This window comes from Staurois parvus, unplaced genomic scaffold (genome assembly GCF_062004578.1).
Source record: "Staurois parvus isolate SC_StPar_1 unplaced genomic scaffold, SC_StPar_1.0 ptg001717l, whole genome shotgun sequence".
NCBI lineage: Eukaryota > Metazoa > Chordata > Amphibia > Anura > Ranidae > Staurois > Staurois parvus.
In genome coordinates, this window is record NW_028319513.1 from 307116 (window position 1) to 325477 (window position 18362).

Sequence of the window (18362 nt, forward strand, 5' to 3'; positions counted from 1 at the left end):
CAGATGATAAGAAAGGTCATGGATGGACACGATCGCCCAGATGGTAAGAAAGGTCATGGATGGACACGATCGCCCAGATGATAAGAAAGGTCATGGATGGACACGATCGCCCAGATGATAAGAAAGGTCATGGATGGACACGATCGCCCAGATGATAAGAAAGGTCATGGATGGACACGGTCGCCCAGATGATAAGAAAGGTCATGGATGGACACGATCGCCCAGATGATAAGAAAGGTCATGGATGGACACAATCTTGGTCCTCACACTTTGAGCAGCTACAGCTGTGTCTACATCATATAATGGTGACTCACCTTGGAGCAGCGATGGAAGGACTTATCAGACCCGTGTTTCGGTTGGTTAGCATACCGCTTGGGTCATGTATACATCCAGGGAATGATACACATCAGAGGCATCTGGGGAAGCTCTGTGTCCCTCTACCTATGGTGATTCATGTTAAAGATTTAAAGATGGAGGCAAACGCAATCAAGCTAGATGCACATAGCGTATCTGACAGAGAAGAAATGGATGCTGGGTTGGTGTTCCTGCAGAAGATGAAGCTTCATGTGCATCTTTAATTGATCTCTAATACAGGAATCATGACACAAGGACAAATATATAAAACAAGAAAGAAATGGACAAAACAAAGGTGATTAGAAAGGCTTAAGCCCTGCTAATGACCATCCATGGTAGGGAAGTGATTGAAACTCATTTATTATATGAAATTAAAAGATAGTTATGATGGAGCTCATATCTAGAGGAGCTTCTGTACCTTATGAAGATAATATTGGTGGATCAGTACACACAGCTCAATTATTATATGAAATAAGACAATTATGGTGGTGACCACATCTAGAGGAGCTCAAGCTCCATGTGTACCTTCTAGTGGACATTCAGGGTGGAGAAGTGATTAGACTTCACACAGCTCATCTATCAGTTGAAATGAGATGAACAACAACCATAGCTGTGCTCACAACCAGAGGAGCTCTAGCTCCATGCGTACCTTCTGGTGGAAGTTTCATGAAAGAGCAGTGACTGAAACACATGGCTGTTTCTACATAAAATGAGACAATTCTGGTGGTGCCCACATCTAGAGGAGCTCAAGCTCCATGTGTACCTTCTAGTGGACATTCAGGGTGGAGAAGTGATTGGACTTCACACAGCTCATCTATCAGTTGAAATGAGATGAACACAAACCATAGCTGTGCTCACAACCAGAGGAGCTCTAGCTCCATGCGTACCTTCTAGTGGAGATTCGGGGTGGAGAAGTGATTGGACTTCACACAGCTCATCGATCAGTTGAAATGATATGAACAGAAACCATATCTGTGCTCAAAAGCAGAGGATCTCTAGCTCCATGTGTACCTTCTAGTGGAGATTCGGGGTGGAGAAGTGATTGGACTTCACACAGCTCATCTATCAGTTGAAATGAGGTGAAGCCATAGCTGTGCTCACAAGCAGAGAAGCTCTAGCTCCATATGTACCTTCTGGTGGAAGTTTCATGAAGGAGCAGTGACTGAAACACACAGCTCAACTATTATATGAAATAAGACAATTATGGAGGTGCCCACTAGAAGGTACACATGGAGCTTGAGCTCCTCTAGATGTGGGCACCACCATAATTGTCTTATTTCATATAATAGTTGAGCTGTGTGTTTCAGTCACTGCTCCTTCATGAAACTTCCACCAGAAGGTACATATGGAGCTAGAGCTCCTCTGCTTGTGAGCACAGCTATGGCTTCTGTTCACCTCATTTCAACTGATAGATGAGCTGTGTGAAGTCCAATCACTTCTCCACCCCGAATGTCCACTAAAAGGTACACATGGAGCTTGAGCTCCTCTAGATGTGGACATTCGGGGTGGAGAAGTGATTGGACTTCACACAGCTCATCTATCTGTTGAAATGAGGTGAAGCCATAGTTGTGCTCACAAGCAGAGGAGCTCTAGCTCCATATGTACCTTCTGGTGGAAGTTTCATGAAGGAGCAGTGACTGAAACACACAGCTCAACTATTATATGAAATAAGACAATTATGGTGGTGCCCACATCTAGAGGAGCTCAAGCTCCATGTGTACCTTCTAGTGAACCGTCATGGTGGAGAAGTGATTGGACTTCACACAGCTCATTGATCAGTTGAAATGAGATAACAGAAACCATAGCTGTGCTCAAAAGCAGAGGAGCTCTAGCTCCATGTGAACCTTCTGGTGGAAGTTTCATCATGGAGCAGTGATTGAAACACATGGCTGTTTCTACATGAAATGAGACAATTATGATGGTGCTCACATCCAGAGGAGCTTAAGCTCCATATATACCTTCTGGTGAACATTCATGGTGGAGAAGTGGTTGAACTTAACACAGTTCATCTATTATATGGAATGATAGAATTATGATGATGCTCACATCTAGAGGAGCTTGAGCTCCATGTATACCTTCTGATGACAGCTCATGATGGAGCAAGCACTAAAGCAAACACAGGTCATCTATCACATGAAATAAGAAGGACAGAAACCATAACTGTGTTCACATGCAGAGGAGCTGAAGGTCCATGTGCACCTTATGATGGACCTTCATGGTGAAGTGATTGAAGTATGCTCAACTCATCTGTTGTATTAAACGAGAACAGGAGCCATGACATTTTTCACATTCAGAGGAACTCAAGCTCCACATGTACCTTCTGATGACAATTTCACGGTGAAGCACTGACTGAAGCACAAAGAGAAATTGTAATGCGGCTCACATCTAGAGGAGCTTGAGTTTTATGTGTATCTTCTTATGGACATTCATGGTGGAGTAGTGATTGACGTACGCATAGCTTATTTCTCATATGAAATTAGATGGACAAAAAGTGTGACTGTGCTCACATCTAGAGGAGCTTGAGCTCTATGTGCATCTTCTGATGGCAGTACATAGTGGAACAGTGATTGAAGCTCACACGGCTCGGCTGTGGTATAAAATAGGACAGGAATTATGGATGTGCTCACATCTAGAGAAGCTCCTGCTCAATGTACATCTTCTGGTATGGGCAGAAACCATGAGTGCTTTCACATCTAGAGAAGATCCTGCTCGATGTGCATCTTCTGATGGCAGTACATAGTGGAACAGTGATTGCAGCTCACACGGCTCGGCTGTGGTATAAAATAGGACAGGAATTATGGATGTGCTCACATCTAGAGAAGCTCCTGCTCAATGTACATCTTCTGGTATGGGCAGAAACCATGAGTGCTTTCACATCTAGAGAAGCTCCAGCTCAATGTACATTTTCAGGTGGCAGTTCATGGTGGAGCAGTGATTGAAGCTCATCTATCTTTTGAAATACGGGCAGAAACCATGAGTGCTTTCACATCTAGAGAAGCTCCAGCTCAATGTTCATCTTCTGGTGACGGCTCATGTTGGAGCAGTGATTGAAGCTCACACGGCTTGGCTGTGGTATAAAATAGGACATGAAATATGGATGTGCTCACATCTAGAGAAGCTCCTGCTCAATGTACATCTTCTGGTATGGGCAGAAACCATGAGTGCTTTCACATCTAGAGAAGCTCCAGCTCAATGTGAATCTTCTGGTGGCAGCTCATGGTGGAGCAGTGATTGAAGCTCATCTATCATTTGAAATACGGGCAGAAACCATGAGTGCTTTCACATCTAGAGAAGCTCCAGCTCAATGTGCATCTTCTGGTGGCAGCTCATGGTGGAGCAGTGATTGAAGCTCATCTATCATTTGAAATACGGGCAGAAACCATGAGTGCTTTCACATCTAGAGAAGCTCCAGCTCAATGTGCATCTTCTGGTGATGGCTCATGGTGGAGTAGTGATTGAAGCTCATCTATCATTTGAAATACGGGCAGAAACCATGAGTGCTTTCACATCTAGAGAAGCTCCAGCTCGATGTGCATCTTCTGGTGATGGCTCATGGTGGAGTAGTGATTGAAGCTCATCTATCATTTGAAATACGGGCAGAAACCATGAGTGCTTTCACATCTAGAGAAGCTCCAGCTCGATGTGCATCTTCTGGTGACGGCTCATGTTGGAGCAGTGGCGGAAGGACTTTCCACAATCTTTACACTTGTAAGGCTTCTCCCCGGTATGGACACGATGATGTTTCTTTAGTTCAGAGCTGAGGATAAAGCTTTTTCTGCACACTTCGCAGGTAAACGGGCGCTCTCCTGTGTGGGTTCTCCGGTGGCGGATAATTTGGGACCTCTGACTAAAGCTTTTCCCGCAGTCTGTACAAGTAAACGGTTTTATGCCAGAATGAGTTCTTTGGTGTATGACGAGGTCAGAGCTGCGGATGAAGCTGTTTCCGCACTCAATACATATGAAGGGCTTTTCACCCGTGTGGGTCCTATAATGAACCATAAGGTCAGCACTCTGGCTGAACCGCCGTCCACATTCAATACAAGCGTATGGTTTTTCACCGGTGTGAATTCGCTCATGGTTCTTCAGCCCAGAATTCTGGCTGAATTGCTTCCCGCAGTAAACACAGGCGTAGGGCTTCTCCCCGGTGTGAATGCGCTCGTGTTTACGAAGAACCGAACTTCGTCCAAAGTGTTTTCCACAGAAGATGCAGCCATACGGTTTCTCACCAGTGTGGGAGCGCTGATGAACGATGAGATTGGACTTCCCGATAAAGGTTTTCCCACAATCCGCACACACAAACTCTTTCCCTGATCGCTTCTGTTCTGCTGAGCGGATTTTAGGGTCAACGTCACATACTTTAGTACTGGCAGTAAGAACAACTCCGGGACTATATGGGTTGTGCAGCCGTCGGTGCTCAATGTAGGACGTCTCCTGAGAAAAGCTTTGACCACACTCAATACAAATATATGACCCAAAATCCACAGCTAGAGTAGACTCCGAACAGTCTTCACTCTCCGACCCACCAAACACAAGGCCATGGTTTAATATGCTTCTCCCCTGAGTGGTGGGGATTGTTAGGTGCCCAAACGCCCTGCACCCATACGGAACGTCAGCTGACAGGACCTTCACAGGGTCGCACCTTGTCCTGCGGTTTCTTCTCCTTGGAGTTTGCAGCAGGAAATCATCTGTTGCGTGAGCGGTGCCTGCAGATGGAATGGCTTTCCTTGGGTGACCGGAATCGCTGACTAAAGAGAAAATGAGATACAGAACATCATGAAAATCATGTCTGCTGTGTCCGTGGAATGAACAAAGGAGGAGGAGGAGGAGGAGGAGGACAGTTTTACTAAATCTCCCCCATGGAATCCTGAAACTCCGCCCCCAGCAATCTCACCTGGACCAATGGCCTCCATCCTCTCCAAATGTCCATCTGTCAGGAATACCGGAGATCCGTCACAGCAATCCAAAAGCTGGAGATCTGCAAAGAAAGTCCGAGTGATAAGTGAGAGATATTCCTGAGGGCAGGTCATGGCACGTGTGTGTCGTCTACATATTATAATTCCTTCATTCACCATGTAATAATGACATCATTCATACCGCCCCCCTGTAATAATGACATCATTCATACCGCCCCCCTGTAGTAATGACATCATATCTTCCCCATGTAATAATGACATCATTCATATCATCCTCACATCTTCCAGAAGCACATTTGTCAGGTCAGGCACTGATGTCGGGGGAGGGGCACTGATGTCGGGGGAGGAGGCCTGGCTCGCAGTCTCCGCTCTAATTCATCCCAAAGGTGTTCTATGGGGTTGAGGTCAGGACTCTGTGCAGGACAGTCAAGTTCCTCCACCCCAAACTGGCTCCTCCATGTCTTTATGGACCTTGCTTTGTGCACTGGTGGGCAGTCATGTTGGAGCAGGAAGGGGCCATCCCCAAACTCCTCCCACAAAGTTGGGGGCATGAAATTGTCCAAAATGTCGCCTTAAGAGTTCCCTTCACTGGAACTAGGGGGCCAAGTCCAACCCCTGAAAAACACCCCCACACCATATTTCCCCCTCCACCAAACATTACACTTGGCACAATGCAGTCAGGCAAGTACCGTTCTCCTGGCAACAGCCAAACCCAGACATGTCCATTGGATTGCCAGACAGAGAAGTATGATTGGTCCCTCCAGAGAACACACTTCCTCTGCTCTAGAGTCCAGTGGCGGCGTGCTTTACACCACGGCATCCGATGCTTTGCATTGCACTTGGTGATGGAAGGCTTGGATGCAGCTGCTCGGCCATGGAAACCCATTCCATGAAGCTCTCTACGCACTGTTGTTGGGCTCATCTGAAGGCCACACCAAGTTTGGAGGTCTTTAGCTATTGACTCTGCAGACAGTTGGTGACTTCTGCGCACTGTGCGCTTCAGCATGCGCTGACCCCGCCCTGTCATGTGACGTGGCCTACCACTTGGTGGCTGAGTGGCTGTTGTTCCCAGTGGCTTCCACTTTGTTATAATCCCACTAACAGTTGGTGGAATATTTAGTAGCCAGGAAATGTCACGGATGGACTTATTGCCCAGGTGGCCACCTATCACGGGACCACGCTTGGAGTCACTGAGCTCCTGAGAGCGACCCATTCTTTCACCAATGTTTGTAGAAGCCGTCTGCATGCCTAGGGGCTTGATTGTATACACCTGTGTCCATGGAGGGGATTGGAACACCTGAATCACATGATTGGGAGGGGATTGGAACACCTGAATCACATGATATGGAGGGGATTGGAACACCTGAATCACATGATATGGAGGGGATTGGGACACCTGAATCACATGATATGGAGGGGATTGGAACACCTGAATCACATGATTGGGAGGGGATTGGAACACCTGAATCACATGATAGGGAGGGGATTGGAACACCTGAATCACATGATGTGGAGGGGATTGGAACACCTGAATCACATGGTTGGGAGGGGATTGGAACACCTGAATCACATGATGTGGAGGGGACTGGAACACCTGAATCACATGATTGGGAGGGGATTGGAACACCTGAATCACATGATATGGAGGGGATTGGAACACCTGAATCACATGATTGGGAGGGGCGGGGACAGTATGTCAGGTAATATAGTGTATGTATATGTTGTGTGTATATTTATACAGTTGTGTTGAAAAAAGTGAGTAAAGCTGCAAATCCTTCTAATCCTTTTATTTCCATCCACACAAATGCATTGGGAACACGACACATTCTATTCCAAATCACAACATGAAGAAAAATACATCAAATTTGTGTTGTTCCTCTAAAAAATTTAAAGAAAAGTGAATATTAGACGGTTCAAAAAAATCTCAGTGTTTGTATTCTTCTTTACAAACTCCAACATTCACTATATAAACTGAGAAATGTTTGAAGATTTTGCTTTCCTTTGAATGACTTCATGAATATTTGGTTGTAGTCGCGCTGTTTCTGAGAACTGCTGTACATCTGTGTTGCATGGAGTCCCCCAACTTCTGGCCCCTGTGATCAGGTATTCCAGCCCAGGATGATTGGACCACATTCCACAGTTCTTCTCTATTTCTTGGTTTGGCCTCAGAAACGGCATTTTTGATGTCACCCCACAAGTTTTCTATTGGATGAAGATCCGGGGATTGGGCTGGCCACTCCATAACGTCCATCTTGTTGGTCTGGAACCAAGATGTTGCACGTTTACTGGTGTGTTTGGGGTCGTTGTCTTGTTGGAACCCCCATTTCAAGGGCATTTCCTCTTCAGCATAAGGCAGCATGACCTCTTCAAGTATTCTGATGGATTCAAACTGATCCATGATCCCTGGTATGCGATAAATAGGCCCAACACCGTAGTATGAGAAACATCCCCATATCATGATGCTTGCACCACCATGCTTCACGGTCTTCACAGTGTACTGTGGCTTGAATTCAGTGTTTGGGGGTCGTCTGACAAACTGTCTCCGCCCACTAGACCCAAAAAGAACAATCTTACTTCCATCAGTCCACAAAATGTTGCACCATTTCTCTTTAGGCCGGTCAATGTGCTCTTTGGCAGATTGTAACCTCTTCAGCACGTCTTTTTCCCAACAGTGGGACTTTGCGGGGACTTCTTGCAGATAGCTTGGCTTCACATCGGCGTCTTCTAATTGTAACAGTCCTCACAGGGAACGTCACACCTTCTTTCATCTTCCTGGAGCTGATTGTTGGCTGAGTCCTCACAGGGAACGTCACACCTTCTTTCATCTTCCTGGAGCTGATTGTTGGCTGAGTCCGCGCCATGTTGGCTATTCTTCTATCCATTCCAATGGTAGTTTTTCGCTTTCTTCCACGTCTTTCAGGTTTTGGTCGCCATTTTAAAGCATTTGCCATCATTTTAGCTGAGCAGCCGATCATTTTCTGCACTTCTTTATATGTTTTCCCCTCCAATCAACTTTTGAATCACGGTACGCTGTTCTTCTGAACAATGTCTGGAACGACCCATTTTCCTCAGAATTTCAGAGAGAAATGCACTGTAACCAGCATGTCCAACATTTGCTGCCTTCCTTCCTTAAATAAGGGCAATAATTGCCACCAAAGAATGAATGACCTCACTAATAGAACTCCACACGGCTATTATTGTGAACACGCCCCTTTCAATGAGTGATTCAATGACAGAATCAGCAGCATGCATGTCATGACTGTTGGGTCTGTTGGATTTCTATGACTCTACTACACCTGCTAGGAAATTATTTGCCATGTAGAAATATCATTTCCACCAAAAACAGAGATTGATCCGGTTAGTGATGTCTGACGGCTAGTATTTTCAACACAACTGTATATATATATATATACACACACACACAGTGGGGAAAATAATGATTTGATCCCCAGTGCAGATTCTGTACGTTCGCCCACTTACACAGAAATGATCAGACTATAATTTTTATTATAGGTGTATATAAATGATGAGACAGAAATTCAACCAAAAATCCAGAAAAAAACACAATACAAATGTTATAAATGGAGTCGCAGTTTAGGGAGCACAAAAAGTATTTGATCCCCCAAGCAAAACATGAGGTAACAGTTGGTGGAGGAACCCTTGCTGGAAGCAGAGAGGTGAGACGTGTCTTGTAGTTGGTGGAGGAACCCTTGTTGGTGAGCACAGAGGTGAGACGTTCCTTGTAGTTGGTGGAGGAACCCTTGTTGGGGAGCACAGAGGTGAGATGTGTCTTGTAGTTGGTGGAGGAACCCTTGTTGGCGAGCACAGAGGTGAGACGTTCCTTGTAGTTGGTGGAGGAACCCTTGTTGGTGAGCACAGAGGTGAGACGTTCCTTGTAGTTGGTGGAGGAACCCTTGTTGGGGAGCACAGAGGTGAGACGTTCCTTGTAGTTGGTGGAGGAACCCTTGTTGGAAGCACAGAGGTAAGACGTTCCTTGTAGTTGGTGGAGGAACCCTTGTTGGCGAGCACAGAGGTGAGACGTTCCTTGTAGTTGGTGGAGGAACCCTTGTTGGCGAGCACAGAGGTGAGACGTTTCCTGTAGATGGTGGAGGGACCCTTGTTGGCGAGCACAGAGGTGAGACGTCTCTTGTAGTTGGTGGAGGAACCCTTGTTGGTGAGCACAGAGGTGAGACGTCTCTTGTAGTTGGTGGAGGAACCCTTGTTGGTGAGCACAGAGGTGAGACGTCTCTTGTAGTTGGTGGAGGAACCCTTGTTGGTGAGCACAGAGGTGAGACGTCTCTTGTAGTTGGTGGAGGAAACCTTGCTGGAAGCAGAGAGGTGAGACGTGTCTTGTAGTTGGTGGAGGAACCCTTGTTGGAAGCACAGAGGTAAGACGTTCCTTGTAGTTGGTGGAGGAACCCTTGTTGGTGAGCACAGAGGTAAGACGTTCCTTGTAGTTGGTGGAGGAACCCTTGTTGGTGAGCACAGAGGTGAGACGTGTCTTGTAGTTGGTAGAGGAACCCTTGTTGGTGAGCACAGAGGTAAGACGTGTCTTGTATTTGGTAGAGGAACCCTTGTTGGTGAGCACAGAGGTAAGACGTGTCTTGTATTTGGTAGAGGAACCCTTGTTGGTGAGCACAGAGGTAAGACGTTCCTTGTAGTTGGTGGAGGAACCCTTGTTGGTGAGCACAGAGGTGAGACGTGTCTTGTAGTTGGTGGAGGAACCCTTGTTGGGGAGCACAGAGGTAAAACGTCTCTTGTAGTTGGTAGAGGAACCCTTGTTGGTGAGCACAGAGGTAAGACGTGTCTTGTAGTTGGTGGAGGAACCCTTGTTGGTGAGCACAGAGGTGAGACGTTCCTTGTAGTTGGTGGAGGAACCCTTGTTGGGGAGCATAGAGGTGAGACGTCTCTTGTAGTTGGTGGAGGAACCCTTGTTGGTGAGCACAGAGGTCAGACGTTCCTTTATAGTTGGTGGAGGAACCCTTGTTGGTGTGCACAGAGGTGAGACGTTCCTTGTAGTTGATGGGGGAACCTTGTTGACGAGCACAGAGGTAAAACGTCTCTTGTAGTTGGTAGAGGAACCCTTGTTGGTGAGCACAGAGGTGAGACGTTCCTTGTAGTTGGTGGAGGAACCCTTGTTGGTGAGCACAGAGGTGAGACGTTCCTTGTAGTTGGTGGAGGAACCCTTGTTGGTGAGCACAGAGGTGAGACGTTCCTTGTAGTTGGTGGAGGAACCCTTGTTGGTGAGCACAGAGGTCAGACATTCCTTTATAGTTGGTGGAGGAACCCTTGTTGGTGAGCACAGAGGTCAGACATTCCTTTATAGTTGGTGGAGGAACCCTTGTTGGCAAGCACAGAGGTGAGACGTTCCTTGTAGTTGGTGGAGGAACCCTTGTTGGTGAGCACAGAGGTGAGACGTTCCTTGTAGTTGGTGGAGGAACCCTTGTTGGGGAGCATAGAGGTGAGACGTCTCTTGTAGTTGGTGGAGGAACCCTTGTTGGTGAGCACAGAGGTCAGACGTTCCTTTATAGTTGGTGGAGGAACCCTTGTTGGTGTGCACAGAGGTGAGACGTTCCTTGTAGTTGATGGGGGAACCTTGTTGACGAGCACAGAGGTAAAACGTCTCTTGTAGTTGGTAGAGGAACCCTTGTTGGTGAGCACAGAGGTGAGACGTTCCTTGTAGTTGGTGGAGGAACCCTTGTTGGTGAGCACAGAGGTGAGACGTTCCTTGTAGTTGGTGGAGGAACCCTTGTTGGTGAGCACAGAGGTGAGACGTTCCTTGTAGTTGGTGGAGGAACCCTTGTTGGTGAGCACAGAGGTCAGACATTCCTTTATAGTTGGTGGAGGAACCCTTGTTGGTGAGCACAGAGGTCAGACATTCCTTTATAGTTGGTGGAGGAACCCTTGTTGGCAAGCACAGAGGTGAGACGTTCCTTGTAGTTGGTGGAGGAACCCTTGTTGGTGAGCACAGAGGTGAGACGTTCCTTGTAGTTGGTGGAGGAACCCTTGTTGATGAGCACAGAGGTCAGACGTTCCTTTATAGTTGATGGAGGAACCCTTGTTGGTGAGCACAGAGGTGAGACGTTCCTTGTAGTTGGTAGAGGAACCCTTGTTGGTGAGCACAGAGGTAAGACGTTCCTTGTAGTTGGTAGAGGAACCCTTGTTGGTGAGCACAGAGGTAAGACGTGTCTTGTAGTTGGTGGAGGAACCCTTGTTGGTGAGCACAGAGGTGAGACGTTCCTTGTAGTTGGTAGAGGAACCCTTGTTGGTGAGCACAGAGGTCAGACGTTCCTTGTAGTTGGTGGAGGAACCCTTGTTGGCGAGCACAGAGGTAAAACGTCTCTTGTAGTTGGTAGAGGAACCCTTGTTGGTGAGCACAGAGGTAAGACGTGTCTTGTAGTTGGTGGAGGAACCCTTGTTGGGGAGCACAGAGGTGAGACGTCTCTTGTAGCTGGTGGAGGAACCCTTGTTGGTGAGCACAGAGGTAAGACGTTTCTTGTAGTTGGTGGAGGAACCCTTGTTGGTGAGCACAGAGGTAAGACGTTTCTTGTAGCTGGTGGAGAAACCCTTGTTGGTGAGCACAGAGGTGAGACGTTCCTTGTAGTTGGTGGAGGAACCCTTGTTGGTGAGCACAGAGGTAAGACGTTTCTTGTAGTTGGTGGAGGAACCCTTGTTGGTGAGCACAGAGGTGAGATGTGTCTTGTATTTGGCGGAGGAACCCTTGTTGGTGAGCACAGATGTTAGACGTCTCTTGTAGTTGGTGGAGAAACCCTTGTTGACGAGCACAGAGGTGTGATGTGTCTTGTAGTTGGTGGAGAAACCCTTGTTGGTGAGCACAGAGGCGAGACATCTCTTTTAGTTGGTGGAGGAACCCTTGATGGTGACACAGAGGCGAGATGTCTCTTGTAGTTGGTGGAGGAACCCTTGTTGGTGAGCAGAGGTGAGACGTTCCTTGTAGTTGGTGGAGGAACCCTTGTTGGTGAGCAGAGGTGAGACGTTCCTTGTAGTTGGTAGAGGAACCCTTGTTGGTGAGCACAGAGGTAAGACGTTCCTTGTAGTTGGTAGAGGAACCCTTGTTGGTGAGCACAGAGGTAAGACGTGTCTTGTAGTTGGTGGAGGAACCCTTGTTGGTGAGCACAGAGGTGAGACGTTCCTTGTAGTTGGTAGAGGAACCCTTGTTGGTGAGCACAGAGGTCAGACGTTCCTTGTAGTTGGTGGAGGAACCCTTGTTGGCGAGCACAGAGGTAAAACATCTCTTGTAGTTGGTAGAGGAACCCTTGTTGGTGAGCACAGAGGTAAGACGTGTCTTGTAGTTGGTGGAGGAACCCTTGTTGGGGAGCACAGAGGTGAGACGTCTCTTGTAGCTGGTGGAGAAACCCTTGTCGGTGAGCACAGAGGTAAGACGTTTCTTGTAGTTGGTGGAGGAACCCTTGTTGGTGAGCACAGAGGTAAGACGTCTCTTGTAGCTGGTGGAGAAACCCTTGTTGGTGAGCACAGAGGTGAGACGTTCCTTGTAGTTGGTGGAGGAACCCTTGTTGGTGAGCACAGAGGTAAGACGTTTCTTGTAGTTGGTGGAGGAACCCTTGTTGGTGAGCACAGAGGTGAGATGTGTCTTGTATTTGGCGGAGGAACCCTTGTTGGTGAGCACAGATGTTAGACGTCTCTTGTAGTTGGTGGAGAAACCCTTGTTGACGAGCACAGAGGTGTGATGTGTCTTGTAGTTGGTGGAGGAACCCTTGTTGGTGAGCACAGAGGTAAGACGTTTCTTGTAGTTGGTGGAGGAACCCTTGTTGGTGAGCACAGAGGTGAGATGTGTCTTGTATTTGGCGGAGGAACCCTTGTTGGTGAGCACAGATGTTAGACGTCTCTTGTAGTTGGTGGAGAAACCCTTGTTGACGAGCACAGAGGTGTGATGTGTCTTGTAGTTGGTGGAGAAACCCTTGTTGGTGAGCACAGAGGCGAGACATCTCTTTTAGTTGGTGGAGGAACCCTTGATGGTGACACAGAGGCGAGACGTCTCTTGTAGTTGGTGGAGGAACCCTTGTTGGTGAGCAGAGGTGAGACGTTCCTTGTAGTTGGTGGAGGAACCCTTGTTGGTGATCACAGAGGTAAGACGTCTCTTGTAGTTGGTGGAGGAACCCTTGTTGGTGATGTGTGTGTGTGTGTATATGATTGACACTTTATTAGGTCCACCTGTTCAATTGCTCGGTAACACAAATTGCTAATCAGCCAATTATATGGCAACAACTCAGTGCATTTAGGCATCTAGATGTGGTAAAGACGACTTCAAACCGAGCATCAGAATGGGGAAGAAAGGGCATTGAAGAGACTTTGAACGTGGCATGGTTCTTGGTGCCAGACGGGCTCATCTGAGGATTTCAAAAACTGCTGATCTATTGGGATTTTCCTGCACAACCATCTCTAGGAAAATCGAGACTCATCAGACCAGGCAACGTTTTTCCAATCTTCTATTGTCCAATTTTGGTGATCCTGTGCGAATTGTAGCCTCTGTTTCCTGTTCTTAGCTGACAGGAGTGGCACCCGGTGTGGTCTCAGCTGACAGGAGTGCCCCCTGGTGTGGTCTCAGCTGACAGGAGTGGCACCCGGTGTGGTCTTCTGCTGCTGTAGCCCATCTGTTTCAAGGATGGATGTGTTGTGCGGTCAGAGATGGTATTCTGCACACCTTGGGTGTAACGAGGGGTTATTGGAGTTCCTGTTGCCTTTCTATCATCTGGAACCAGTCTGCCCATTCTCCCCTGACCTCTGACACCAACAATGCCTTTTCCTCCATACAACTGCCACTCGCTGGATATTTTCTCTTTTTCGGACCATTCTCTGTAAACCCTAGAGATGGTTGTGCAGGAAAATCCCAGTAGTTATCGAAATACTCAGTCCAGCCCGTCTGGCTTTTACTTTAGGTTGGGGCATGGAAGGGTTACAGCCCCCATCTGTCATTAGGTCTCTGGAGAGATTTCCCTTCACTTCCTGTGCTAAAGGCACAACAGGAAATGAGGAAAAACCTCAGCAATGTGAACAGAATTTCCAGCTTACACATGAACATGCTGAGTGTAAGAACCTAAACCTTCCCCCCAACCCCCCACATCCCCTCCCCACAGGCCATTTCCTGGGTGGGTACGCTGTCCTCGGTGGGGGCCCTGTCTTGGGTAGAGGCCCTGTCCTCTGTGGGGGCCCTGTCTTGGGTAGAGGCACTGTCCTAGGTGGGGGCCCTATCCTGATTGAGAGCTCTGTCCTGGGAGGAGGCTCTGTTCTGGGTGGGGGCCCTGACCTTGGTGGAGGTCCTGTGTTCGGTGGGGGGGTCTGTCTTGGGTGGAGACCCTTTCCTAGGTGGAGGCCCTTTCCTGGATGGAGGTCCTTTCCTGGGTGAGGGCCCTGTCCTGGATGGAGATGCTTTCATGGGTGCAGGCCCTGTCCTGGGTGGGGACCCTGTCCTGAGTGAGAGCCCTGTCCTGGGTGCAAGCTCTGTCCTGGGTGGAGGCCCTGTCCTGGGCGGAAGCTGTGTCCTGGGCGGAGGCCCTGTCCTGAGTGAGAGCCCTGTCTTGGGTGTAGGCTCTGTCCTGAGTGGAGGCTCTCCCCTGGGTGCAGACCCTGTCCTGGGTGGGACCCTGTCCTGAGTGAGAGCCCTGTCCTGGGCAGAGTCTCTGTTCTGGGCCGAGGCCCTGTCCTGGGCGGAAGCTCTGTCCTGAGTGAGAGCCCTGTCCTGGGCGGAGGCTCTGTCCTGGGTGTAGGCCCTGTCCTGAGTGGAGGCCCTGTCCTGGATGGGGACCTTGTCCTGAGTGAGAGCCCTGTCCTGGGTGGGGACCCTGTCCTGAGTGAGAGCCCTGTCCTGGGCGGAGGCTCTGTCCTGGGTGTAGGCCCTGTCCTGAGTGGAGGCCCTGTCCTGGGTGGGGACCTTGTCCTGAGTGAGAGCCCTGTCCTGGGTGGGGACCCTGTCCTGAGTGAGAGCCCTGTCCTGGGCAGAGTCTCTGTTCTGGGCGGAGGCCCTGTCCTGGGAGGTAGCCCTGTCCTGGGAGGTAGCCCTGTCCTGGGTGGGGGCCCTGTCCTGGGTGGGGGCCCTGTCCTGGGTGGGGGCCCTGTCCTGGGAGGTAGCCCTGTCCTGGGTAGAGGCCCTGTCCTGAGTGAGAGCCCTGTTCTGGGTGGAGGCTCTGTCCTGAGTGGAGGCTCTCCCCTGGGAGCAGACCCTGTCCTGAGTGAGAGCCCTGTCCTGGGCAGAGTCTCTATTCTGGGCGGAGGTCCTGTCCTGGGAGGAGGTCCTGTTCTGGGCGGAAGCTGTGTCCTGGGCGGAGGCCCTGTCCTGAGTGAGAGCCCTGTCTTGGGTGTAGGCTCTGTCCTGAGTGGAGGCTCTCCCCTGGGTGCAGACCCTGTCCTGGGTGGGACCCTGTCCTGAGTGAGAGCCCTGTCCTGGGTGCAAGCTCTGTCCTGGGTGGAGGCCCTGTCCTGGGCGGAAGCTGTGTCCTGGGCGGAGGCCCTGTCCTGAGTGAGAGCCCTGTCTTGGGTGTAGGCTCTGTCCTGAGTGGAGGCTCTCCCCTGGGTGCAGACCCTGTCCTGGGTGGGACCCTGTCCTGAGTGAGAGCCCTGTCCTGGGCAGAGTCTCTGTTCTGGGCCGAGGCCCTGTCCTGGGCGGAAGCTCTGTCCTGAGTGAGAGCCCTGTCCTGGGCGGAGGCTCTGTCCTGGGTGTAGGCCCTGTCCTGAGTGGAGGCCCTGTCCTGGATGGGGACCTTGTCCTGAGTGAGAGCCCTGTCCTGGGTGGGGACCCTGTCCTGAGTGAGAGCCCTGTCCTGGGCGGAGGCTCTGTCCTGGGTGTAGGCCCTGTCCTGAGTGGAGGCCCTGTCCTGGGTGGGGACCTTGTCCTGAGTGAGAGCCCTGTCCTGGGTGGGGACCCTGTCCTGAGTGAGAGCCCTGTCCTGGGCAGAGTCTCTGTTCTGGGCGGAGGCCCTGTCCTGGGAGGTAGCCCTGTCCTGGGAGGTAGCCCTGTCCTGGGTGGGGGCCCTGTCCTGGGTGGGGGCCCTGTCCTGGGTGGGGGCCCTGTCCTGGGTGGGGGCCCTGTCCTGGGAGGTAGCCCTGTCCTGGGTAGAGGCCCTGTCCTGAGTGAGAGCCCTGTTCTGGGTGGAGGCTCTGTCCTGAGTGGAGGCTCTCCCCTGGGAGCAGACCCTGTCCTGAGTGAGAGCCCTGTCCTGGGCAGAGTCTCTATTCTGGGCGGAGGTCCTGTCCTGGGAGGAGGTCCTGTTCTGGGCGGTGGCCCTGTCCTGAGTGAGAGCCCTGTCCTGGGCAGAGTCTCTATTCTGGGCGGAGGTCCTGTCCTGGGCGGAGGTCCTGTCCTGGGCAGTCTCTATTCTGGGAGGAGGTCCTGTCCTGGGAGGAGACACTGCCAACTTTATTATCAATCCCACTCTTCCACTAAGTGAAGGGTCTCCTATTTATGTCCAGGTTTAGTGCAATTTCCTGTTTGGGGGACATTTCTCATAACCCCCCCAAGAGAGAACTACACATGGACTCCAGAAGGATGGAGAAATGAATGTGTCTAAGTAGAGAAGAGATGTGCACAGGTACTGAGCACTCACCGGAGAGGGAATCCACAGACAGCTCTAGGTCTGGACCCTCCTTCTGTGTCATGTGCTCCAGGTCTGGCCCCTCCTTCTGTGTCATGTGATCCAGGTCTGGCTCCTCCTTCTGTGTCATGTCACTGTCTGCAGGTATGTGGAGCTTCGTCTCAGGTTAGGGGATGGTGCAGGTTAATCTGCCAATGCTGGAATGACGGGTCCATCACCACCATCCAACCCGCTCAACCACACCCTGCAGGAAAACACAACATTAGAGTCCACCCTCAACTAATATCGCTTGGAGGCCACTCCATAACACGCCCCACCCCCGGGAAAAGGTCCTTAGATCTCTGGGGAACTCTATTAGTGAAATGTAAGTTCCTTGCTAGGAGGGCAGTGTATAGAGGGGAGATGGAGCCCCCATACTGGTGAGGGCCCTGGTAGGAGGGTGGTGTATAGAGGGGAGATGGTGCCCCATACTGGTGAGGTCCCTGGTAGGAGGGTGGTGTATAGAGGGGAGATGGAGCCCCCATACTGGTGAGGGCCCTGGTAGGAGGGCGGTGTATAGAGGGGAGATGGAGCCCCATACTGGTGAGGTCCCTGGTAGGAGGGTGGTGTATAGAGGGGAGATGGTGCCCCATACTGGTGAGGTCCCTGGTAGGAGGGTGGTGTATAGAGGGGAGATGGAGCCCCCATACTGGTGAGGGCCCTGGTAGGAGGGTGGTGTATAGAGGGGAGATGGTGCCCCATACTGGTGAGGCCCCTGGTAGGAGGGTGGTGTATAGAGGGGAGATGGAGCCCCATCCTAGTGAGAACTTTGGTAAGAGTGTGGTGCATAGAGGGGAGATGGTGCCCCATACTGGTGAGGTCCCTGGTAGGAGGGTGGTGTATAGAGGGGAGATGGAGCCCCATCCTAATGAGAACTTTGGTAAGAGGGTGGTGCATAGAGGGGAGATGGAGCCCCATCCTGGTGAGAACTCTGATAAGAGGTTGGTGTATAGAGGGGAGATGGAGCCCCATCCTGGTGAGAACTCTGATAAGAGGTTGGTGTATAGAGGGGAGATGGAGCCCCACCCTGGTGAGAACTCTGGTAGAAGGGTGGTGTATAAAGGGGAGATGAAGCCCCATATTGGTGAGGTCTCCGGTAGGAGGGCAGTTTATAGAGTGGAGATGGAGCCCCATCCTTGCGAGGTCTCTGGTAGGAGGGTGGTGTATAAAGGGGAGATGCAGCCCCAACCTTGTGAGGTCTCTGTTAAGAGGGTAGTGTATAGAGGGGAGATGGAAGCCCCATCCTTCTGAGGTCTCTGGAAGAGGGTGGTTTAGAAAGGGGATATGGAGCCCCATCTTGGTGAGGTCTCCGGTAGTAGGGTGGTGTATAGAAGGGAGATGGAGCCCCATTTTGGGGAGGTCTCCGGTAGGAAGGTGGTGTATAGAAATGAGATGGAGCCCCCTCCTTGTGAAGGTCTCTGGTAGGAGGCTGGTGTATAGAGGGGAGATGGAGCCCCATCCTGGTGAGGTCTTTGGTAGGAAGGTGGTG

The 18362-nt window shown here is 50.3% G+C and overlaps 1 protein-coding gene across 1 annotated transcript; it reads right to left on the minus strand.

Moving 5' to 3' along the window:
• Window positions 1–1853: 1853 nt before the first annotated feature.
• Window positions 1854–17100, minus strand: LOC149434666 (uncharacterized). The gene is made up of 3 exons (XM_089663547.1): window positions 16847–17100; window positions 5246–5329; window positions 1854–5099 (listed from the first exon to the last, which is right to left on the minus strand). The coding sequence occupies exons 1-3, from the start codon at window positions 16962–16964 to the stop codon at window positions 3976–3978; spliced, it is 1326 nt and encodes a 441-aa protein (XP_089519673.1). The 5' UTR covers window positions 16965–17100; the 3' UTR covers window positions 1854–3975.
• Between the last annotated feature and the right edge of the window lie 1262 nt (window positions 17101–18362).

Coding starts and splice junctions, on each gene's coding strand:
- LOC149434666 (XM_089663547.1), bottom strand. CDS start 16,964: ATGACACAGAAGGAGGAGCCAGACCTGGATCACATGACACAGAAGGAG. Junction 5,330..16,846: donor GTCTGTGGATTCCCTCTCCG/GTGAGTGCTCAG, acceptor CTTTCTTTGCAG/ATCTCCAGCTTTTGGATTGC. Junction 5,100..5,245: donor GATGGAGGCCATTGGTCCAG/GTGAGATTGCTG, acceptor TTTTCTCTTTAG/TCAGCGATTCCGGTCACCCA.